The sequence below is a fragment of the Acanthopagrus latus genome, chromosome 6 (assembly GCF_904848185.1).
Source record: "Acanthopagrus latus isolate v.2019 chromosome 6, fAcaLat1.1, whole genome shotgun sequence".
Lineage (NCBI taxonomy): Eukaryota > Metazoa > Chordata > Actinopteri > Spariformes > Sparidae > Acanthopagrus > Acanthopagrus latus.
The window spans coordinates 25,687,003-25,712,470 of NC_051044.1; the positions used below are offsets into that span (position 1 = coordinate 25,687,003).

Consider the following 25,468-nt stretch of genomic DNA (forward strand, 5'->3'; position numbering starts at 1 on the left):
ATCAGATAAAGGTGATATTTGTCTTCTGTATTAGGCCTGAAATACTGTTTGATATCCAATAGTGTTCCATATTCAGGGTTATAATATTGAAGAGTTTTTCATGGGTTTGCTGCAAAGGTTCGGTAAAAACCACTTAGAATGTACAACGTGACATTCTAGGTAACCCTTCATTTGTACCCACATTTATTGATTACTGTGCAAATTCAGAGATTTGCCTCAAATGTAGGGTTAATTAATGAATAAGTGGGTTTTAAGGGTTAGGGTTAGGGGTTAGCTTTGTTGAAATCTTTAAATGTTGTCGCTTATTTTGCGATTCGGATTCTCGCCACAAGCCTGCAACATGATCTGATGATGTCACTCTCCTGTCTGTGGGTGGTGGTTGTCTCTAGTTAGGTTTCTGTTTTGTGTAAAGGCCGTTAAGAGGAAACTCGAGTTAAAGTGAAAGTGAAACAGGCTTGATGTTCGGCACAGTGAGCTCCGATGGGGATCGTGTCAGTGCTGTTCGGCCTCGGCAGACACGTTGTGTCCATGATGGCCTGGTTCACCTCCACGCAGCTGTACCCGCTGCTGCAGTGGCTGTGGGCCAGACTTTTAATCTTACGGCGATGCGTTCAACCCGCTTGTCGTCGGTTGTTTGTAACACTCGGCTGGCGAAAAGATCCCGTGAGAAGCATAGAAGTGCCCGAAGAAACCGACGACCAGGATTCAGATCCGGTGAGAGAGTGCCCGGAGCAGGTGAGACCCCCCGGCCACAGCGACCGTCAGCCTGGGCCCGGGGACATCCCCGGGAGGGCCGGGGCCTCCGCCGGAGAGCTGACAGATGACGAGAGTGACGGAGAACCTGATGAAGGGGAGTATAGAGTCGAGACCACAGATGAGTTGTACTGCGGCTATGATTCAACATGGGAGACTGAGGAGAACCAGAGGAGCCCACCCAGGGGCCCCAACAGGCGGTCAGCAGCGTCCAGATCAGTGAGTACACTGCAGGCCCGCAGCTCAGGCCTGATCTGCTGCTGCTGCTGCTTTGACTTTACAGCAATGTGCTGTGTTTAAGGCGTGTCTGTTTGTGGCCTGTGGTGACTTAATAAATGGATTATATGACGACAGTGACTTTACTGCAATTTAAGAACAGTTCTCACTTTTTTTTAACACTTTTTTTTTACCTGGATGACTACTCAGAATCCACAGTGTTTGTTCTTAAACCTAATAAGACTACTGTATGTAGAGGAAATATTTACATCCTTTACTAAAGTAAACGCAGGTTACTATTACCACACTTGTCTCCTGCATTCAGAACCTGACTTAAGTAAAAACTAATGTTGTTTTCAGTTTTTGGATGCTTTAACTATCCAAAGTACTCCATCTGCAGGAGAATGACTGTCCACACAGTCGGGTGGTTTCATCCCAAACAATGCATCATCTTCTTTAAAGTCATCATGTGTCTGCAGCGTTGCTGTCCCGCCAGATCCCTGCATCACTCACAGCCTGTTTGCAGCCTTGTGACGATACATTTTCCAGCTAAACCACAAGGGGTTTTACATCATTCATTTTGCTTAAGGTGTATGAGAATTTTCCCCTCTCATAAAGGAGCACTTCATATTCACCAGACTTAAGGATGCAGTGTGTTTTCTCACTGAGCACCACAGGTATGAAAAATGGGTATCTGAGAAGTAACTAGTTACTAAAGCTGGAAAACCCAGTGAAGTGCAGTATTTGCCTCTGATATGTAGAGGAAAAGAGGTATAAGGTTGCATAAAATGGAAAATACAAGAACCTCAAAATTGTACTTAAGTACACGATAGTATATATGTGCTTAGTTACATTTCAACCACTGAATAAATGTCTCGAGTTTAAACTGAACTGCATTTATCTTCTTTTCACCAGTACAAGTTCAGCAGATTTGAAAGTGCTGCAAAAGACATGCAAAACTACAGGCATGACTACCCTGTAAGTTTCACACACACGTATAGCCTACAGTGCACACTGCGAACACACACTGTCCCATGTTCAGGCCTAAGCCATGTACACAAAGACTGTTCTCTTTTATGTCTCCCCACAGAACATGTCACAACGCTGGCCAGGACCAGTATCTGTAAGTACGCTGTGCAAATGACACACATGACATGCTTATGAATCTAAAATAAAAACATGTTTATAACATCTTCTTCTTCTTCTTCTTCTTCTTCTTCTTCTTCTTCTTCTTCTTCTTCTTCTTCTTGGGAAGGACGACAAGCCTAACCTAAACTTCTACCTGGGATGGAAGCCCTCTAAGCCTGATGGTGAGCCTACAGTTACAAACACACTGAAGTCCACCGACATCGATGAGATAGGCTCTTTATTTTTATTAATCTTAATCTGTGCAACCACATTGACATCTGTTTACATATTGATTGACCTCGGGGCGACAGACATCTACATCAACACTTTCCACGACGAATGGACCGGAAACTATTACGCACTGGAGCATGTACACACCTACATTCAATGGTGCGTCACTCTGTAATCACAGATGTAATGTGCAGTGTTCAGAATGTGTTTCCACCATTTTTTAAAAACATTTTTCTCTTAAAAGGTTGTTCCCACTGCAAGAACCAGGGGTGAACTATGAGGCCAGTCCCCTGACAAAAGAAGAAATTCAGGTAAACTGCTAAAAAAAAAAAATAATAATAATAATAATAAAATAATAAAAAGTAATTTAAAAAAAAACATATTCTGACATTCTACCTTTGCCTCAGGGTTTTCTGAATAACAGCACCGTGAAGAAAAATCTGCTGAAGTCCTACACGCTCATGCTGGACTTCTATGGTATCAAGTTGTGTGATGAGGGCACAGGAGAAGTCAAGAGGGCGCACAACTGGAGAGAGAGATTCAACAACCTCGACAAGTGAGCTCTGAATTTCAATCATATTGTTCACTAAAAGGAAGAGAACGCTCTCAGTAATCTCCTTTCTGTCCTTCTCACTGCTTGCCGTTGACAGTCACTCCCACAACAACCTGCGCATCACCCGCATCTTGAAGTGCCTGGGAAACCTGGGTTACGCCCACTACCAAGCCCCCCTGGTCCGCTTCTTCCTGGAGGAAACTCTCGTCCACGGACAGCTCCCCAACGTCAAGGAGAGTGTGCTCAACTACTTTGTGTTTGCTGTCCTCGATAGGAAGGAACGCAGGAATCTCCTCAAGTTTGCCTACTCAAAGTATGCCCGTCAAGATGAGTTTGTGTGGTGCCCAAAGAAAATTCAGAGGATTTGGTCGAGGCCTCAGGCACAGCAGGGAATGAAGAGTTTTTGACCATGAAGGTAAAATCAAAGACCCGGCAAATGCGGCTGCCAAAGAAGAATCTTTCACCGTGCCCCTTAATCAATACTGACTCTGTATAGTATTTACTGCATACTAATGATCAGATGTGTAGCTTTACAGTCAGGCTGCTGCCTTACAATCTCACTACCACTTAAACCGACATCAGGGACCATTTAACTGGTTATTTAACCGGTGGCATGGCACTAAAGCCTTGTATTGTTTCACTCTGGTTTCAGTCATTAGATACCTCAATGCTATGCATCCTGCAAACAGCTGTGTTTGCAGCTGTTACAAAGAAAATGTGTTTTATTTTACTCACCTTTCAAACAAACACACATGCTGGCCACAACGATATCTTTACCGTAGAGGGCAATGGTGCTCCTTGGTCCAGAACTGCCACCAGAGTCAGCAAAAAAAATGTTACGTGTTTTTACATTAAAGTGCCTTGGAGCTGCTTTGATCTTGGCAAATAGACGTCAAAAAGTTTTACATTAATTGTGTCGTTTTCAAAGGTTTCATATTATGCTATGTTGTGGTGTGCACAAATTAAGAATTATAATAACTGAGCATCTGTTTGACTTCATTGGCATGAAACGACTGTTCGTCATTCTCTCTGAAATCTGCTGTTTTCTTGATTGGAAGCTCTATTTCACACCAAAATGCCTTATGTTATCATAGACTCCTCACGCTTGCTTTCATTCCCCTTAATGTAATCATTTTTTATTTCATTTTATTCATTAACTAATTAAATTATTTACATTGACCTGATAAAATTCACATAACATTTGTGTCAGTTTTTGGTCAAAATACTGTAAAACAGTAGTTGTAAGGTATTAGATTAAAAAAAATTGAGTTCCACTCTGAGATTCATGTTGGGGAATTACATCAGTGGTTAACTGCAGTAAAGTAATTGAATGTTGAAGAAGTGGGAGATACAGTTGCCCTAAATTTTGAGTGACATAAGTTGTGCTAATTTCTAACACAGCATGATTGTCATACAAATGCATTTTGCTTGTTCTTATAAATAAATAAAAAATAGTGATTTAATTCCAACAACATTTGGTTTGTGTGATCTGTGCTTTGACAAATGCAAATATGCAGTGTATGGATGCCGAATGATCCCAGAAAGTCAGCAAGGTAGGTACTGTTTTGGTAGAACTGCAAAAGCAACCCTGGCGCTGGGCTAAATGAGATGTAATGTGACTCTTCACCAGCCAAGATCAATTCTTCCATGGAGGCCAAGCTGTCTCATACTTAAAACGACAGACACAAGCACATGTCATCAAACAGGTTTAATTGGTTGAGCTGGAAAAGAAAAAAATCAGGACATTTCATTAACAACCATTAATGGGGTGTATGCTGCAGATAGTTGGAGCCATTGCGTTCAAACCTGCTGGACATATAAACACACATATGCAGGTAAACATTGTTGCCTTATCTTTCATGTTATCCATCTCAGATATATGGCTTTTAATTTCTCTACTTAGAAAAGTATGATTAAAAACATCAGTATATACAGAAATACATTCATATTTACATATTGCAAATGGTGTGTTAATCAGTTACATTATGGTTTTCTTTTTTAAAAAAAAAAGCTTTGACAGGTGAAAGGTACATGTCATAGGACTCTGTACCTACGTAATACATCTTGAACACAAGCAACTTAGATGGCCTTCAGTTTTTTTGTTTGTCAAAGGTGAAGAAACAAATTAGAAACTTTTAAGTGACAAAAACAATTACAAACATTGTCGAACTGTCTAGTAGGAACAAAAACTGGAAATTTACCGAAATACTGTCCGTCTACATTTACAGTGATGACTTCAATCAGTGAAAGATTTAAGTGTCTCTCAAAACTGTAATTTAGTGTCCATAAAACAGACTAAGACATGCTTTTGTCATTCTCTGCAGTTTTATCACTCTCCTTGTGTGTATCATGTTTACTGTCCTTTTTCTCCTCTCTTTTTTCTCTGCTTTTGCTCCTGTCCCGACGATCCCTGTCTTTGTCCCTGTCCCTGTCCCTGTCCCTGTCTCTGTCCCTGTCCTTGTCTTTGTCTCTGTCTCGGTCTTTGTCCCTGTCTTTATCCCTATCTCTCTCTCTATCCCTCTCCCTCTCTCTGTCTCTCTCCTTGCCCCGGTCTTTCCCACGGTCTCGGTCCCTGTCGCGTTCCTTGCTTCGGGATCTTTCCCGTCTCCTGTCTCGCTCTCGCTCTCGATCACGGTCACGCTCTCGGTCACGGTTCCGTCCTCTGTCACGGTCATGGTCCCTCCTGTCAGAATCCCTGGGTCTGTCTCTTTCCCTGTCTCTCTCCCGGTCTCTCCTCTTGTCTGTATCTTGATCCCTGTGTCGCTCTCCATCCGTTTCCCTGTGCCTCTCGCCCTCCCTCCCTCTGCTGCGGTCTCTTTCTCGGCTACGTTCCCGATCGCGGTCCCTTTCTCTGCCTCTATCCCATTCTCGCTCTCTGCTCCACCGCTTTACCTGGCCCCTGTCCCATGACGGCCTGCCAGGATGTGGGACTTCCCTTTCTCTTTCCCTCCGGCGGTCCTCAGACAGCTCCCTCGGCCTTTCTTCAGAAGGTTGTGAGGGACCAGGGGCAGGTTCTCGGTGGCCTCCCTCAAAGCGACTGAAGCGATCTCCACTGCGGGGTTCTGAGTCCTCTCGGGTGGTGCTGCTCCTCCTTCTCATTTCCGGAGAGTGGCGGCGCCAGTGGTCATCCCTGTGCTGGTCTGGACTGTGGGCTCCCATGCGAGTCGGAGGACCTAAAGGTGCTTCTGGAGGAGTTGGCAGTAACGGCCCGCTGTGACGAACAGGTCGAGCCTCGTCAGAGTATTTATCTAAGCGGTACCGCTCCGATCCTCCAAATTGTTGAGATGGGTGGGGTCTATTCTCATGAAGGAGAGGACCCCTGTGCTCATCAAAAGATCCTCTATGTGGTGGCGAGGAGTGTGGTCTTGAGCTCCCATATTGGTTATGTGTACTAAAGTGCTGTCCACTAATCTCACCACTGGAAGGTTGTCCTCTTCTGTCCTCATACTGATTCGGTGGAGGTCCTCGGTAAGCTGGACCTGGTGGGGTAGCCTGATTGTCTTTAAAAATGTGGAGAGCGTTTGGATTCTGGTCCACATTTAGCTTAAAAGAGTTTGAATTGTCTTTATTATACTGTTCTGCGGGACCTCGAGGTTGGTCTACCATCGAAGGTTGAGTCCCATGGTCGCCATACTGAGATGGCGGGGGGCCCCTAGGCCCTGGGAAGTGGGACGGAGGAGGGAGTCTGTTATCAAAGTGAGCAGGAGGTGGCCCTGTGAAAGGTGGAGGGAGCCCTCTGTTTGCAGGGAAACTGAATGGTGGTGGAGGTCCAGAGAATCTAGGTGGCGGTAAACTGTTTTGTCCATCAAAAGCAGGAGGTGGGGGCATGCCTGGAGGGGGGCCTTGCTGTCCAAGTCGCTGGGGGGGAATGGAGGGATCAAATATTCGGGGTGCAGGGCCTCTCTGGGCCATTGGAGGGAATGGTGGTGGTGGCCCTCTGAGAGGCATGATATTCTGAGGTGGTGGTCCAGGGAGAGGCTGCTGCTGCGGTGGTGGCTGTGTGCCTGGCCACTGGTTCTGATAGGGAGGATATGCAGCTGGAGGTGGACCGTATTGCTGGCTGCTGTCACCTTGCATGGGGGGAGGACCCCGAACATGGGGAGGAACATGGATGGGTGGTGGGGGTCCCTGTATAGGAGGGGGGCCTGACATTGGAGGAAGACCCTGTATAGGTGGTGGCAAAGACATTGGCGGAGGCCTTATCATCAGGTTTTGACCCTGCATCAGATGCTGCGGGGGGAAGTTGGACGGTGGCGGAATGTCAGCTGGAGGTCGGTACTTGCTGTCGAAACCTGACGCTGACATGTGATGCGGCATGTGATGGGACTGAGTGTCAACCATTGTTGTGCTCTGAGTGAGTACTGGTATTGTTGAAGTTATTGTGGATGTGTTCGAAGGCTCGTAATAACTTGTGGTTGGTATATCTTGGCTATTTTCCTCATAGTCCTCAGCAGCTTTTAAAATGCTGGCAGCATTTGGCCAAATACTGTACTTGTCCATCTCTGTTTCCTCCTTGATTGGCTCAGCTTCCTCAGTTTTTACTTCTTTTTCATCCAAGTAGTTGACCTCCATATCAGGTTCCACCTCCTCTCCTAATAAAGGAATTGACACCTCCGTCGTGACAGAGTCCATGAAGGGTAGCATCTCGCTTTTCACTTCCTCTTGAGGCAATAATGTCTCTGGGCCTAGTGAGGAGTCTGGGAGTTCAGTTACATTGGGCAGCTCAGGCTCTTGAGCCACAGGTTCTAAAGGAGCTGATTCTGGCAACAAAGAAGATGTCTCCTCCATCTCCTCAGGTTCATCAGATGGCTTCCTGACAGCTGCAGCCTGGCGAGGATCCCTGCTCTGACGGGGATCTCTCCTCTGGTTGATCAAGGGAGCGACTGATGAAGACTTCACTAGTTCCTCAACCTTTTTGCCAAGCTGCAGCAGCTGAGAATTGGCCAAGAGGGATTTGGTTGGCTGAGTTACGAGCGTGTCTGGAAGTGTCAATGACGCAGCAGATGTCACTGAAGATAACATTTGCTGTTCTTCCTGTTTCTGGAATGTTTGATCACCAATCTGTTTAAGGCTCTCCAAGATCTTTTGTGGATCAGGTATAGGTTCAGCTGCAGCTTTAGCTTGACCAGGTACTAAAGTTTTTACATCATCAAAGAGGGAGTCATCCTCAGGGTCATATGCCACATCATCACCTTCATTTGCAACCACCTCAGGCAGCTGAGACACTTCGGGTTTGCTTACTACTTCAATAGGCTTCTTAGACAGACTATAGCCCCTACTGGGGTCATATTCTTCTTCTGGATCATATGGTCGGTCATCTTCATCCTCCTCCACCTGTTTCTCTCTTGAACTCTGTGCAAACTGCCGCACAATGGGGTCCAGCATTGTAGCAGGTGGTATGGACAGTTCCCCGCCCTGATCAGATGGCGAGTTGGAAGCTTCAGAGTCATGCTTTTTCTTTCTAAAAAGAGTGTTTAGGATAGTCTGAAGAGGAGAGGCAGTTGCTGCAGAGGATGCAGCAGACGTGGATGATGTTGGAGAGTCTTTTCCAGTAGTAGTGGGTATCGCTGGAGCTTTGACAGAGGACATGAAGGAAAAGACGGAGGAGGGGGTCACAGTGCTGTTTGAGTTCTCAGAGGAGCTGGATGGGGGTGACCCTGGAGGAGTCGTGCTGAAAGGGATTTCAAGACTCTGTCGTGTGGTTCTTTCTGCTTTGATCAAAAGAGATGACTTTGGAAGGCCAGTGTCATCAGCAACTTTGGTTTGAGTCTTGGACCTTTTCTCTTCGATTTCCGGCATCAAAGCAGATCGCTTTCTGTCCTTCTGGCAGATCAGCAACCCAAGGAGGAGGTTTGGACGAGCTGGTTCAAGGCCTGCAAGATAGACAAAGCAGAAGTTTTAGAGAGTATCCGTACACCTAAATTTAGACAAAATAGACTTTACAGAAAGATAACACAGGTGAAATGAGAGCTTCCACAATACACACAGAAAGAACCAGCAGCACTAAAGGGCTTTACTAGTTATAAAGCCAAAGTCTTATAACGTTTAAAGCGCATCCTTTTTTCTTTTTTTCTTTTTTTTACAATAAAAGACAATGTACATGACTGTGCAGGTTTCCTAGACTACAATTCAGCAGTAAGTCAGCAGGCATTTCATTTACTGAATTCAAAACCCAAGATCTGACATTAGTAAATATGTGCCAGCAGCTGAGAGGCATTTGTTATGAATAGGCATGTGTAGGTGGCTGTCCGAGGTGATTTGTAGAGCCAAATGTATCAAAATTAAAATCATTCTGAATCATTCACCGGGCAACACTATACTCTATCATGGAATTGTCAAAAAACAGAGGAAAAAAAACTAAGACAGATACTAACAGATGGTACACTATAATATTATTCTATAGTTCATTAGTTCCTGATAAAATTTCATTTGGGATCACTACCAGCAAGGCAACAGAAACATCAGACTAATTTGAGATGTTTAAATGTATATTTCTGAAGATACTCTCGTCATGCACGGAATAACCTCACACATCCAGTATTCTCTTGTTGAGGCACAATACGCAATAAATCTACTGAGGAGAAGGACAACCTTCATACTTACCACAGCTGAGTAGTCATGAGTGTACTCTTAACAGTGTTGTAAAATCACTGGTTGGAAAGTGTATATCTAGAGTATAGATAGCTGATTCTTCGTTTAGTAGGACATCTTAAGAACATTTATGGTTCATTCCAGCTGTGCAACACATCATATGAACCCAAGCGAGGTATAAGGTAAGTGACTGGTTACCTCACAGCAATTTATTGATTTAACAGTTCTGTTTATGTAGGAGCCAAGTCTTAAGAAACAAAAGGCTGAAACTGGACTCAAATGGCACCAACCTGAGATTCAAACTTCCTTTATTAGAAATGAGTGGTACAAAGTCAGATACACAGCAGAGATCACAGCAGTAGGGTTATCAAGGACAGACTCAACAAGATGTGTGAGTGCCCCCTACAGTACAGACCCATGAATCAAACAAGCTCTCATTTCAACCTGGTTCCACTAACAAAGGTTACACTAAATATACTCACCACATGTACAATGAAAAAAAAACAACTAAATGTAACAGCAAAGACATTTAGATATATTTATGTTTATGTCACCACTAAAGTATTTGTGTATCCCTTAAGATGCTTACCTGGCCCATCAAACGGTAAGAGTTTGGAGGGTAATGGGTCCTTTGCGTCCAGTGGGATGAGATAGAGATCTTTGATGCGACGGTTGTTGTTAGCCACCACACCAAATCGCTTCCTGCTGCTAAAATAAGAGAAGAGAGAAACATACGCCACCTCCTCTTCTTCTGTGGCTGGATGGAAACGGATCAGACACAGTTCCTGCAAACACAGAGAGATAAGACACCAGTGTATAAGTTATACAGTGCCTTTAAACACAAAATGTTAAGGGTTTATACAAAAATTCCCTGAACAAACCTTAGAAAGCGAGGTTTTCAGTTTCCCAACATAGTCCCAAACTGTGCTTGGAGATATACGTCCCCCAACATGAATGGTGTCTGGCAAATCCTGCACAACATTGACAACATTAAGTATGATGCTTTTGCTTGTCCAAAGTACTTTCTTTTTTTAATAAAAATTAGTTTAAAGTCAAGTATGAGCCTAACAACCACAGAAAAATGACTAACCTCCTTCAGATGTTCAAAGGACCCTGACACCAGATAAGCCTTGGTCACAAACTTTGCTACCCCCTGCATGTTGATGAGTCCTTTCCAAATCTTCTCTTGACCATGGAGGAAGATTGCCGTCTCACCCTCAGGAGGAGGCTCGGATGTACTGTAAAACAAAACCATCTTTAGAAAAAAGTCAAACCTAAGTCTGAAGCTGTACAGTTTGTCTTCTACTGGGCTTTTTCTGAAACAATACAACATTGCCTTATGAATCCTGTTTAGAAATAGAATTGTACATATATACTGTCACGCAATCTTAGCACACAGTACACAATATATCCTGCTAACAAATGTCAGTACACCAAAAAAATCTCTGGAATGCCAAGAGGAGCTAATTTATAAAACTGTGGTGTGATTGAGCACCTTGTTTTTGATGGTTTGGACACAGCTACTGAAGGTGGTGGAGCTGGGGGCATCGGCAGTGGTGCCTTGGGTGGGACCTCTGCTGGAGTGCTGACAGGAGCAGGGAGCGGTTCTGCTGAGTTGTTGGTGGGTTTTTCTGGAGCGGTGTAGGTGACAGTCACACCGGAGCTGTGCCTGGCCATACGTGGGTCTCTGCGGGTAATGGTGACAGAGGACACGGCAGGGATGACAGGTGTGGGGGCCGACGTTTGCATCATATTTAGGTCCTCCTGATGAAGCTGCGGCTGTGATTCTGAGACAGCTGGCTCCAGGTTAGACTGGTAAGACGGAGGGGTCGAGTGCTGGTAAGCTGTGGAGACCTGTGGTTGGCCAGCAGGAGGGACATCACCGGACCTGGATGAATGCAACTCTTGTCTGGGCAGCTTAGTTTCAGGCTTCTTCGTCAGCTTGGCTTTCTTAGCTGCTGGCTCATCTTCCGTCTTCTGACCTAGAGGGTGGAATTCAAAAACATTAGTCAAGCTATCTATTGCTTAACCACTCACGTTTAATGCACCGGATGAATATAACCTTCTGAGCCTCTTATTTACCAGTGCATATTTTACAGTTGAGGTCGAAGAGATGAGTCCTGTGTTCAGAAGTAGTGTCTTTGAGCATGCTACTAAAAATGTCTGGCATGCTGCTGGCACTGTTCCCCTCCACAGCAGAGGGCTGAGCTGAAGCTGAAGGAGACTCGTCTTGGTCCTGTGGACACAGAAATAAATCTGTCAGATCTTTCACGTAACACCTATAAATCTGTCTTATTATGATGCACAATGTTGTAATTGGTGCATGGTGGATGCAAGTGGGTTTAATGCCTAAAAAGAAGGAAGTAAGACAAAGCTCCTGAAAATGAAGAAACTGCATTGAAGAACAGGATAGTTGGCAAGATAAGTAAACTGTATTTGCCAGATGGTTCTAACAGTTTGTGAACTAAGAATCCCGTGCAAAGTTGAAAGAAAGAATAGTGTGAAAGCTTTAGAAAGACAGCATGCCACCACTTACTGCAGCAGAGGCCATGCGAGCAGAGGAAGTGTTGGCAGAGATACATACATCTGCATCTGATGTTGGTGGAGCATCCTCCATATCCATGCTATGTGAGCCAGAGTCATGCCTGTTGCCCAGTTTGGACTGCCCCGAATGGGCTCTTGTACTGGGAGACTGTATCTGCAGGAGACAACAAAATACACTGTATCAATCTGATACTTACTCTACAACAGTTTGTTTAACTACAAACTCTCCTGTGCTTGGTGGTTGGTGTAAGTGAAGCAGTAGTTACCTCATGAGCATCTGGCTTCCTCCACTCTGAAATCTCTTTGGAAAGCAGCTCTTCAGCACTCAGTCTCACCAGTCTGAAGGGACTAACCTCACCACCCACCACCCTGTAGAACAAGCCCTGAGACAAACACACCTCACAGCATTAACATCTCAACTTGACTGACATCAAGTAAACTCAGAAAACAAAGGCTTTTCAGGCTGTCAGACTTGCCTGTATATAGTCAAAATTGTGAACACAACATGTGTACTAGACTATAGACATGAGAGCATGCATGTTTCCCTTGACTCACTTTGTTTTTTGGATCCTTCAGGTTGAACATGAGGGATCTGTATTTGTTCTTGTACTTGCTGTCGGTGCTAAGGCAGAGGTTGAACATTTCCTTTTCAATTGCAACTGCCAGCCTTCCCACCTCACCCTCAGTCATATTCAGGTCATCACTGTCGCTCACCCTGGTGTTAACAAACACAACAAACATTGGCGCTTGTTTAAAGGTATCAAGCTAAACATTTACCGCAGGTATTTTAGTAACAACTTAGGTACTCTGAACAAGGCTTTCTGGGACTTACCTCTTGTAGAGGATGTCTGTCAGCGAGCGGCGGATGTTTTGTCTCATCTGGTTGTTGGGTGGAGGTGGCATGGGAGACGCAGCGGGCACGGAAGTGGCTGGATGCGGAGGTCTAGAGGAGGAATGACTGGAGGGAGCTGAAGAAGCTGGAGATGGTGGGACTCTGGATGATGACTGACTGTGAGATGGCACGTCCTTTTGTTGTGGCTGCTTCTTGGGAATAGTGAAGTTGGACTTGGTGACTCTCAGCGCCCCTGTCACGTGGATCGGACCGGGAGGGTAGAGAGACTTGGTTTGGACGGGCGACGGGCCTGGTTTCTTGGACTTTGCCCCAGTTTTACTAGGGGGTGTTGCAGGTTTCTTGGATGCCTTTGAGCTTGTAGTCTGAGAGGAAGGCTTCTTGTCCTTCGGGGAAACCTTGGCTGCTCTAGTCATCGGGGCCTTCTTGCTTCCTTTGACTGGTGTTGCTGAAGCTGGGGGTTTCTCAGAAGCCGGGGCCGGTTCCTTCTCTTTCTGCTCTTTCTCACTCTGCTTCTCTTCTTTGGGAGGAGCTGGGAACAAGAACAAAACAAGGACACAACATTTTAAAACATACCATCATGTACCATAAAAGCAGATGCAACATGTGGTGTAACAGTGTTTTACTGACACTGCAAATAATGTAGTGTTCTGGTCTATAATTTAAAGACAACTACTAAAACAGCAACACATTTTCACAGCTGAAAAAATAAAAATCGTGAAGTGAAACATTGCAAAATGTATAATGAGGCCCTCCACCAATTGATCACACAATGAATACCTTTCACATCATTACTTGTGTGCACACATTGTGCATTGTCATAAACATTCTGAAATAAACACAAAGTTGACAACTGGGCAGTTGAAAAGCCCTTCTTTATTTGTGGCAGTGGAAAGCAGATACATTGAGCTGTTTCTGTAGGTCCATTTGAGAAAGTATTTTCTTCCTAATCATTAATGGATGGCAATGATTGGCGAGAGGGGCATACAGGTACCACCTCTGTGCACAACTCGGCACACGTGGGTCTGTACAGCCGAAAAAGCGCTGATGCACTTCAGTCTTGCACAAACTGTTAACTGTCAGCAGTTACTGAAGACTACAACTACCAGGTTCCTCTTATTTGATTGTGAGACCATCAGCATCAATCAGTTACTGTAGCTCAGATGTTGAGCCCACCCTTTTCACTGCCTACTAAAACATGAATGACTCACTGCACTACGTGCATAGACTATGTGGATCAGAATAAAAGGAATGAAGAACAATGAAGTTAATAAATTGCTCATTCTTATGCAATACATTTTGACATTCATTCAGATCATTAACTCAGCTTCTAACTAGCCACTGTCACCACAGCTAAATGAGTTCTGACCTCAAAAGTACCCAGCCCAGTCTTGATTCGGTCTTGAATTAATTATGCAGGCAAACATGAATGCATTTCTTGAAAACTACTCTCTTCAAATATATATTGAAAAGCATATCAACCAATAAACATCACGATTATATGGCAATACACACTTCTCAAATCTCTTCAAACTGTCATCTGCAGATCCTATGGTGTCCTCTAGTGCATCCAATTTACTGCATATAGTCCTAGTATAAGCATTACCCCCACTTCAACACACAAACCATACACCTCTTAAAATATAAACAATGATATTGTGTAGAGCAACAGTTCTGAGACCAAGACCAACCAGTCAATCATCTTCTGAAGATAGGCTGTCCCACCAATCACAATATCAATCAGCATAATATAGGCTATGAAAGTCAATGAGCCAAAATTTCTTTCTACTGTTAATCACAACAGTCATACTGATCTGAGGGGGATGTATTCAATTCAGATTAACACTTGCCATCTTATCAATTAAGATAATTCTAGTGCCTTCAGTGACCTCATCAAGGAAAGGTTAAATGTCCACATTTCATTGCAACAAAAGTTCCCCTAATATATATCAGGTGCAAAAATGTGTGTGCGAAACTCGAGCACGGGTTCCCTCTTCTGAACCAAGTCTTCAGCTTCTGTCCTCTTCTGTAGCCGATCTGAACTTGAATACTGCAGTGTCTCCAGTTGGTCTGGTCTCCATGGCAGAACTGCTTCCTTCTCTGGTCTTCCACCACCTGGGGGCCTCTTGAGTGTCACATCCCCACAGTGTGTGTAGATTTAACAGATGCATATGCAGCAAGCCAACACTGCTCACATAATCAAGGGAGTCATCCTAAAATCTGTTAAATCTCCTTTTATTTTAAAGCCAGTTTCCAACTGAAAAGTGAGGCATCATATTCAATATGAATCAAAAACTTTGAGAGAAGACCAAAAAATTAATAGCAGAAAAATATACACAAGGTCGTACTTAACAGCTCAATATGAGCTATGTTAGCTTCAGTCCGCATTAACATGGGGGAATTCTGAGACACCTACCTGCTGGAGAAAGGGAGGGACAGACCTTTTTAATGGGTCCAACAGCTGAGGAGATGAACCCGGGAAGTGGAGAGACTTGAGCAGGTCATTTGAAATCCCACGCACACATGTACACACACAAGCACCAGCCCATTCATCACATCCATACCTCTTCATGGGATAGCATTCTGGGGAGAGCTCTCATTACTGACAACCTGTTTTTTTTTTTTATCTCTACCACATGTTCTTTTATAGATTTTCTTCAGCCCTGCAATTCAACTGCGCAGTTTTCAAAAGACGCACTCCAGCACTTTAGTACTGCACAAAGAGGGACTGAACAATCATTTTAAATAAAAAAAATTGTCAGTACTGTAACAGCTGAGGCTAAACCATCCTCAATTTCACTGCATGGCATTAGTCAATATCCCAAAACCAGACCTCACTGAATACTACATTACCCATAATGCCTAAGTATCATTTTAAAACCTTCCCCATCCAGTAAATGTTGACTTCTTTCAAAGTCCTGCCTTCAGCCTTTCTGTTAGAAATTTCAAGGCACCAAAGCTGAAATACGCCTGGTGAAATCATCAGGATGAGGTTTTTCAGGACTTGCAACGCTTGTCCAGACTCACAGCAGCCTTTAGATTACTGCATTCACAAGTTCAGTCCCCCCCCCACACTGATTTATAAAACAATCGAGTGCAATAAGTGGAGTGCCCCTTTTGAAATAAATATGTACTGATTATTGAATACTTACCAACAGCCACAAATATTACTTACCTTCTCCACAGGTGCCAACATGTCATTACGTAATCAAACCCTTACATTATCAAAATCACAACACTTTGCAGATCATTGTGAAGTCTAACATGCAGCTGAGTTCATCTCCCGAGCTCTCATGTTCATCCACAAATGAACAGATCACATCTAAATCATGTCGGCGTGACAGGAACCACACTTATGGAAAAACAACAATGTGATTTCAACAACAGCCCAAGACCTTCAAAGAGATACATACACTTTTTGTTTAACACTGTTGGTGATATGGGTGTAGTCTTTTCTGGTGTTACTGCAATGTAATTATGGTCGCTGGACCAGGATGCAGTGGCCGGCGGGGGCGGGTGTTCCTCGCTATGCTCATCTTCGTCGTCCTCGTCTGGATCAGGACTGTAGTCTTCCTCGCTGTCCGACTCCTCCCGGGTCCTCTTCTGCGCCTTCTTCCCACCAGCACCGCCCCTCTGGGTGGACAGGAACAGACACAAATTCGAACACTTTAGTGACAGCACTCAGCGAGCATCATTTGATTAACACTTGAATCAATATACATATTGAGTTGAGCTATACCTGCTATTAAAAAATCGATTCACACTTAGAAGTACTGCCAAATACAGTAAAAATTTGTCCTTGATCAGCAAAACTCTTCCCCTCTTTCTGACCACTGTAGTTACCATGTTTATTGAACAAATTAGAGTAAATTAACAGCATCTCTGCATACACTAGGCTCTGTCTGATAGCCATTTTAACATATCTTGCATGAAGAATCAAAGCTTCTGTAGAACTCAATATATTTTTGGAAAATTGTGCATTTTGTACTTAATTATTCCACGCAGGTCTTAAATAGTGTGCCAAAAAGTTCTTCCAAAGAGGGTAGTGTAAATTACTAGGCAACGTCAACACTGTCAGGCTCTCCTCAAAAAGTAGAAGACATTAAGTTCAAACCCAGTAAAGATCATCTCTAAACATACACATTGCCTAAAATTATTCAAGATTATAGTGCATGTTCATTACTGTTTTTTCGCTCCGCCGATCTTCAATCTCACAGAAGTCCGTCAGAATAATAAGACCACAATACAACCATGACAGCACATGAAATAGGCAGGGTTGGTCAATCAGTGCTAACAGCAACATATGACAAGTAGAGTATATAACACAAGAGTAGGACTGCTCACTCCTGTGGGGAATTTTCGTTGTTGCAGTGGCAACATTACGTTTATGTGAGACTAATAAAAGATGCAGAAAGAAAGCACATAATTAAACCATACAAAACAGTAAGAACACTACAAACAAAAATACGGCCCAGGCTGTTACATATTGTTGATATTTCAAGTTTGAGTTATTTCCCCCTGTTAGTTCAGAAATAAGAAATGCAGATAGGGCTACGTTTTAATCATCATAATGTGCAAAAGATTTCATATCACAACAGTCTGTGCCACGACCAAAATTATGCTCCTAACCCACTAAATGTGCTTCTTTAAAAAGGCGCTTAAACACCAAGATGTTCTGACATCAGATAGCAGCAGCTGATAGCTACCAATTGTTAAGTATTTCCACATCCAAGAAGGATTTTAGAGGAACAGCAAAGCTTTCTGAACCAATTTAATCACACTGAGATTTGACTTTGTGACATTATTAAATTATTATTAAACTGGCTGCAGTAAAGAGACATTTGTCTAAATACTGCCATGACAAATCACGAAATGGAAATTTTTAAATAGTATTTTGAATTCCCAATTTTAATATTTGTGTTAATATTTGGTAATGATTGTTGAATACACATGAATGTGAGTTTTCTTGTCAATCTCACAAAAACTTTCCAGGTCACATTCCTGCAGCAAATTATTCACTCTTATATGAAAGCATTTCAGTTGACAGGTTCAGATTAAAGCTTTTATGAGACAGGGCATTCAAAAGTACTTGTCTTCAATAGTAACATCAGACTCATGGATTCAGTGCCCCAGAACGCTGAAAAGAAGCTTTACATTTAGCAAACAAGACAGCGCATTTCAAGAAATAATTTCTTGTGATCAGATGTCTACTATTAACCATTAATATGACCCTAAAAGAGATTGTTTGGCACTTAAGCACATCTTGTAAGAAAGTTCTTTCCACAACCGAACAACTTTTCTCATTAGACAAAGGGCCTCAACATTTTTGCTTTAGAAGAGGTAAAGGCTACGGGCCGAGTTACCTTTGGTGTGGACTTGGTTTTCGGAGCCTTGGCCTTTTCCTTCTGCTTTGGCTCTTTGACATCAGTGATAGACTTCATGGCCGCAGCAGCATGTCTCAGGATACAGTCGTTACCACAGTACACAGAGTCTGGCTGGGCGTTATTATCACAGCCAGGCCCGATACACTTGGGAAGGGAAGACTCGTCCTCAGCCTTCTCCTCAGCATTTTCCTCCGGCACCTCTACTGTTGGTGTTGTTTTCACCTCCACATTTGATGCCACTTTCTGCTCTGCATCTTTTGGTGCTTTCTGCTCCGCTGCAGGTGTTGCCTTCCTTCCCAACGTCGGGGTCGATGGCTGGGCTGCTTTTGGTTGGGCTGGCTGCTGTAGGGTCTGCTCCAAGTCAGTACACAATGAAATTAACCACCAATGACGAGTAATGCCCTTTTGTGAAATGTTTTCACAACACAAGCTTTCTGAATTTACTGCTCATTTTGTTGATAGCAACAGTGATTTTTAAAATATGTGTACTAAATTAAGCCAAACAGTTGTCAGTTAAATCAGTGGAAGTCTACCTGATGCAGTGTCTTTCAGCATTGTCCATATAAAGATTCAAATTCTGAAACCTCTAATTTTTGGGTCCTAATCTGTATTCTCTAAAAATACAGGAATAACACCCATGCCATGACATGGGGAACTTCAATGTCATCACTGATTTGGGGATTAAAAATATGAGTGTAAATTATCAGATCAAAACTTGTCATGCACTATGAAGCATTGGACAAAACAGAACAACTCAGACATGATTCAGTAGCTGAACTCGTAATAACATAGTCATTCAAAGCCTTTAAGTTTTAACCTACCGGCTGAAAGATCTTAATCTTCTTTTTCCCAGTTGGATTAGTAGCTTTCTCGATCCTGCCTTTGATGCCCAGGTCCTCTGCTCCCTTCTCCTCAGTTCCAGCAGATGTGGAGGACAAATATGCTGCCACAGCCTGAACAGCTGACTGACTGGGGTCAACTCCACCGGTGTTGGTTATCTGAACAGTTGCAGCAAAGTCAGTAGTTGGAGCAGAAACAGCAGGAGTACAAGTCGAGACTTCAGCTTTTAGCTTCCCGATCTCTGTGCCGGGATAGAGGATAGAAGTGGCCGGCCTAAGCACCTGGTTTTTCTTAGCTGTGCAATTCGGGCAGATGTAGTCTTCGCCATTTCTCTCCATCAGGCGGCCCCGGGCTTCAGTGATGCCCACACAGTCTCCATGGAACCACTCCTCACAGCGGTCGCAGCAGATCATGAACCTGGTAATGACAGAACATTGACAGTGGCAACTTTCCTCAAAGTAATGCATTGAACTCTAGCCTGTGTTGCCTGTGACACCATTGAGGGAAAGAAAACAATTGTAACAGAATGGCAACAATTACCTGATAAATCAATTAGCCAACCAAAAGATTCATTTTCACTAGCAACAATTTTGAGAATGTATTAATTGCTTCAGTCATTTTTCAAGTAAAAATGTCAAACATTTGCTGCTGCCAGCTTGTTAAACGGTGAGAATTTGCAGCTTGTTTTTTATCATTTATGGTTCTAAATAAAGAGTCTGTTGGTTTTGGACTTTTGGTTGGAAAAGGAAGTAATGTGAAGACATCCCTTTGGGCTATTTGTTGCTGTAATGAGCATTTTTCACAATTTCTTTGACATTCTTACAACTTAATGATTGATCAATGATGAAAATAATCAGTAGTTGTAGCCATTAAATGTGATATGTTCTTTGAACTGTACAATGTACTTCAGTGTTAACACATTCAACAGTCATTGCAGGAACTGTGATCAAAATAAAGGCAATAATGGATAAAAAGAGAACAATATACCTTTTGTTGTGTTTCTGTCGACAGATGCAGTAAAGTGCATTGGGGTCATAACCTCCATCTTCGGACTCAGATGATGATGAAGATGAAGATGTCGAGGAGTCATCCTCATCCTCCTCCTCATCTTCACCATCATTGTCCTCTTGTGGCTGGGGTGTCTTTCCAGATGCTTGGGTAGTTCTGGCCAAGGTCTCCCTCTTCACAGAAGCAGGAGTTTTAACAGCAGGAGTGTTCTTAGTAGCTGCCCTCTTTTTATTTATGTAAGTTCTTATTGGTCCACGCTTAACCGATATGGCTGCAGGTTTGTCTGTGCCATCCTCCTCAGTCTCTTCATCTGTCTCTTTCTTCATTTCCACTTTGTCATGTTCATTCTTCTCCTCGACGGCCCCCGTCTTCGTCTCAGAGTTTGGCTCTGGTTGAGGCTGTACGGTATTAGTGCTTTCTACATCTTCAGTGTTGGGATAACTATTTTCATCTTTTTTCTCTAGTAACTGGTCCTTATCAGAAACATCTCTAGCATCCTCCTCATTCTCAGAGCTTCCCTCATCTTTGACTGTCACTCTACCACCTCCTCGTGCCTGCCTACCACCTCGAGTACGCCGTTGCGTTGGCTTCCTTGCAACACTTCTGGTTCTTCTCTCCGGGGACTCTACCTTATCCTCTACAGCCTTGGTGTCAGCATTACCATCAAAGCTGGCCTCTGAGGCAGTCTCTGCATCAGTTGGAGTTTGGGAAGGAGGATCCCCACTTTCAAGACTGGGCGGGGCGCTCTTTCTTGAGCCTCTTTTGGCAGTCAAGAGGAATTCCTCTAGCTTGTCCGTACGCTTAGACTGCCTGCCGCTGCGGCGGACAGGACAGCGATTTTCAGGGCTGTCGGTTGCTGCCTCTACTGGCATCTCTCTCTTTGCAACAGTGGACCGTCGGAAACCCCAAGTCTTCTTTACCTCACTGTAGGCCTTGGAAGGTTTATCTGGTTCTTCTAGTGTCTCTTTAGCCACATTTTCATTTTCGGTGTCAAACTGATCCTTCTGCCCACTATCCCCTTCTGCAAAACCTGTCAACAGATGATCAAAGATGGCTGTGTGCAAAGAATAACAGCATGCAATCCCCACCTTAGCCAAGAAGCTGCTCATTATTTTGTGATTAAGCAAACACATGAATTAAATTATTTCGAAAATGATTTCTTGATTTGGATATGATCTTACTAATCCTACATTATTAGGTAAATTAGGTAAAGTCATTCCCAGATCACAGACCTTGACACCAACATTAGTATTTCTATGAGGTCCCCACCCCTTTATCATAAGGGAAAAGAAGCTAATTCAAGGTACCTTGAGAGCAGCTATCCATACAGTCTTGGCTCTGCTCTGGCACAGGAGCTAGACAGAGCTCAGGCCTCTCATTCTTCTCCATAGATGATGGAGTCAATCACTACTTTTCAAAACTACAGAAAAGCAAAAGAGACCAGCTATGAGTCACTCTTTACAGTTCAATATATGACTGATTTTTGCACTTTTCTTTAATAGGCAGTGCTGGGTATGCTCCAGGACTTAAAAATATAAATATACTCTTTTCTATTACATTCTTGCTCCAAAATATTGTGACAAATATGAAACATATTTGCACCATGCAATACTAATTCAACAAATCATTTGTAATTGCAGCTGTACTCTGAGTATGCAATGACGTCACTGTAGCATATGATTGCACTGCCACCACTGGGTAGTTAACAACCACATTATGGTTGCTATGAATAAGGAGTGATAAAATACTATGAGGAGGAATATAAACACTTATCTTAAAAACAATAAGGCCAACAGTATCAACATTAATGCACACAAGTGACACATCCTTGACAGTTGGTGCTCTCTAGACTAGAGTTACAGAGGCCAGGAGGAAGACTGAACAGACACAGGGAACAACTGAGGCTGTTCAACTTGTATACTAAAAGAGAAAAAGCTGATAATAACATCAGCCTTTTAGAGTCTGTAGTTACATCTCAAGATATGAGGTGACTTTGGATATAATAATATTAATAGAAAATATAAACATTTACAAAGTGCAACGTTTATGATTTTATATTCTATTGGAAACAACTTTGAGCTAAATGTGAATTTTCCTCTCTTTAACAGACAATATGTATATTGAGTATTTCTGGCAGTTGGTTTACTTTTTATATTCTGCTGTATATTGAATTAGGTCACTTTTTTGAAAATGTGTCTATCAGATAAACTGTCATTTTTGTGAGTTGAGAAGTTGTGTTTGTGAGCGGAAGGAATCTTGATTTTTAACTTATCTGAGACTTGTTCCTGTAACTTTTGATACAACACTGCCTCTGACTTCTCATACCTGTTTTAAATCGTGTTTATTTTAACTAAGAAATACACATTAAGATTGCTGTTTACGTTACAAATTACTATCAGCTGATTTAGCATTATCAGATTTTTTAAAACTAACTCATTTCAGTATCTACCTCAAAAATCTAGTAATGGTTGGGTGTGTCAAGTTTCCTATCATAAATACATGCTCCATATGTATATCAATACACAAGGGAGTAAATCTCATCCCGTTACGCCCTTCATCTCATTCATTCTGTTTAGGGGTCAGGTCTGACAAATCATTTACATGTCAAGCTTGCTGCAGTCTATAAAATGTAGGCCTAATTTTGTTTTAATAGCCACATCATATGCACATAACCCTGAAATCTAAGGTCGAATAACATTGGAAAATGACTACTTTTGTAGAAAATTACAATTCAAATCTTAAAAAAAATGTTCTCACTTAAAATTACAGATGACAATGTTTTCTGTTTGAATAATTCAGAATTCAAGCTATAGGTTAAAACTTGGGATAAGAACAACAAAAAATGTTCAACAGCCTAGTCATTTCAGGCATTCACAAATCTACAACAATATGGATTACATTGGTCCTTCCTGAATTTTTTAGGTTTTACTGCAAATGCAAACTAAGGAAACTTTACTTCAAACAAGATTTTGCTAGAACAAACTTGACAATGTTTGATTTAAGAGCACATAATGAACATAATTCATGCCTGTACCTGCAGTTCAGCAGAAATGGGAAACAGATTGCGTCTTCAAAGAAAACAATGGCTTCATAGCAGGTAATATCGGCCTTGGTGCAAGGATAAAGGATCTGCCAGAGAGAGGAAAACACAAGTTAGGGTCAGTGTGCTCCTTACTTCACATAGAGGCTAGGATGAAACAACAGTAGGGACTCGTTTTGGAGTCTTTATGTAAAACTATACATGTTCATAATTATTGTCTGGGAATTTAAGGTGTCAACCAACTGGGGCATTTCTCAATTGCCCAAATGCTCGATTGAAACTGCATAGGATAAAAGAACAAAATATGAATGAGCACACAGGAGGTAGCTTTTTGAAATTAGTTGACAATTCACAGTAGAGCGAGTGAACCGTTACAATTATGTAACTGTTGAATGCATTTATAAAATAAATAACGCCCTCAACTAATCCATATTAATTCTGCTTTCAATCTAGGTACTGAGGAGCCTTGCACACTGCACCGTCAACACATGAAGTAAATCCACTGAAAGGGGTTAAACTGGATCCCTCCAACTGGGAGCGTGTGGTCACGACACCGTGCCACGTGAATGAACGGGGGGACTGTTGCTATGAAAGGTGGGAGGGGCCGTAACGAAGATCAAATTTAACACCAGCGTATAAGATATTCGCACCAAGCAATGGAATCAATTTCCCTACATGTAACGTGACAGATTCAGCTCTATTGCACGTTTAGGGATACTGTATTTGTAATACATGAACAGATGTTTAGTAGCTGCTGCTCGACACCGAAGGAGGGAAATTGCACAGGGCCTATGTACAATGATACAACTCTAAAATCAAAATATCATCCATGCATCGTTATCACAGTTACATTTGCAAACGTGACCTAAACATGTGCGTGCAATACGTTGGAATATATTCGAGAAATCGGACAACAAACAACGATAATAGACTACGACTTTTCCTTTAACACACCCGACACCAATGATGGCCGAAAAGCCAACATCCTCCCAAACCACCAACTGCACAGCTACTGTTAGCCAACGTAATCCACAGACGAACAAATGGTGTTGCATTACCGGGTGCGTGATGCACTTGGCATATTCTTGCACCGATAACCACACATTTGCACATATTTTCTTTCGTTGTATAACTCGGGTCTGTTTGCGTTTCCTCGAACAACGAGGGGCTGAATTTTTGTGAAACATGTACTTGTAGCTAGCAAGCCCAGCTAGCCCCATTAGCCACCACGAGTACGGGCAAGCTAGAGACGACCTAAACCTGTAGATAGTATGGAAATAACTCCCAACCCTTTACCACACAGCTACCAAAAAGCGAACTATCAGAGGCATTAATTATATAGCAATTGCAAAATCTAACTGACCAATGTGAATGAGCACACTCTAATGTAATCGCGTGGTTTGTAGACAAGTTAACGTTACAGCTAACGTCCTGCGCAACATCTTCAACATCGCCTCGAATTCCTGGAGTACGTCAACCCCCGCAGTGAACAGAAGCTGAGACGCGGAAGCATCCCACAGAAATTTTACCCGCCACTAACGTTACTAAAATATTGAGCTGGTACATTCTACCCACCTACATGCTAGTAATACCGATGGCATGCCCTCGCTCTTCGGTCAATCCTCCATTTTCCATTCCCGCTGGAGCTAACTGACTGCGGCAGATGGCTGACGGGTTACAGTAAGCCCGCTGCGTCTACAGCGCCCCCACAGGCCAGGAGGAAGACTGACCAGACACAGGGAACAACTTGTTCAACTTGTATGCCAAAGAGTAGAAGTTGATAATTACACAGCCTATTAGCGTTTGTAGTCATGTCTCAAGCTATGAGGATACTTTGGATATAATATTAATAATAGCAAATATTACAAAATATTACAAAGAGCAAAGTTTGAGATTTTTGATTTTATTGGAAACAAATTGAGCTAAATGTGAATTTGCCTGCCTTTAGCAGACGATATGTATATTGAGTATTTCTGGCAGTTGGCTTACTTTTTTCATTCTGTTCTATATTGAATTTGGTCACTTTTTTGTCTGTCAGATAAACTTTCATTTTTGTGAGTTGAGAGGTTGCGGTTGTGAGCGGAAGGAATCTTGATTTTTAACTTTTATCTGAGCCTTGTTCTTGTAATTGTTGATACAACACTGCCTCTGACCTCTCATAGCTCTGTATTAAATGCCCTAACAAACCTCTTATTCACAACCTCTGATGTATGGAGTCCTGAAAATGTGCTACATCTAAAAAATACAACATGTAGTGTTATAGAATATACATGCACCAAAATCAATTCAACACATGTACAAGTTCCTCTGAAATAACTATGCAATACAAT

At 42.7% G+C, this 25,468-nt stretch overlaps 2 protein-coding genes across 7 annotated transcripts; one reads left to right on the forward strand and one right to left on the reverse strand.

Annotated features, from left to right (window-relative positions):
• Nucleotides 1–395: 395 nt before the first annotated feature.
• LOC119021902 (opioid growth factor receptor-like) lies at nucleotides 396–4,355 on the forward strand. The gene is made up of 8 exons (XM_037102495.1): nucleotides 396–972; nucleotides 1,885–1,947; nucleotides 2,060–2,092; nucleotides 2,225–2,279; nucleotides 2,409–2,487; nucleotides 2,573–2,639; nucleotides 2,736–2,884; nucleotides 2,979–4,355. Exons 1-8 carry the CDS (start codon nucleotides 481–483, stop codon nucleotides 3,286–3,288), a joined length of 1,248 nt encoding a protein of 415 aa, XP_036958390.1. The 5' UTR covers nucleotides 396–480; the 3' UTR covers nucleotides 3,289–4,355.
• Nucleotides 4,356–4,571: 216 nt separating this feature from the next.
• Nucleotides 4,572–24,861, reverse strand: dido1 (death inducer-obliterator 1). Of its 6 annotated transcripts, XM_037102157.1 has the most exons (18): nucleotides 24,714–24,861; nucleotides 23,133–23,227; nucleotides 21,406–21,518; nucleotides 20,078–21,128; nucleotides 19,372–19,507; nucleotides 19,072–19,248; nucleotides 18,230–18,601; nucleotides 16,280–16,499; nucleotides 12,849–13,398; nucleotides 12,572–12,731; nucleotides 12,283–12,399; nucleotides 12,009–12,170; nucleotides 11,555–11,708; nucleotides 10,968–11,454; nucleotides 10,563–10,710; nucleotides 10,354–10,443; nucleotides 10,062–10,257; nucleotides 4,572–8,754 (listed from the first exon to the last, which is right to left on the reverse strand). In XM_037102157.1, exons 3-18 carry the CDS (start codon nucleotides 21,485–21,487, stop codon nucleotides 5,177–5,179), a joined length of 7,680 nt encoding a protein of 2,559 aa, XP_036958052.1. In that variant the 5' UTR covers nucleotides 21,488–21,518; nucleotides 23,133–23,227; nucleotides 24,714–24,861; the 3' UTR covers nucleotides 4,572–5,176. The 6 variants fall into 6 exon arrangements, with proteins under 6 accessions (XP_036958052.1, XP_036958051.1, XP_036958049.1 ...); XM_037102156.1 differs by having other exon boundaries at nucleotides 12,057–12,170; nucleotides 19,072–19,507; XM_037102154.1 differs by having other exon boundaries at nucleotides 19,072–19,507.
• Between the last annotated feature and the right edge of the window lie 607 nt (nucleotides 24,862–25,468).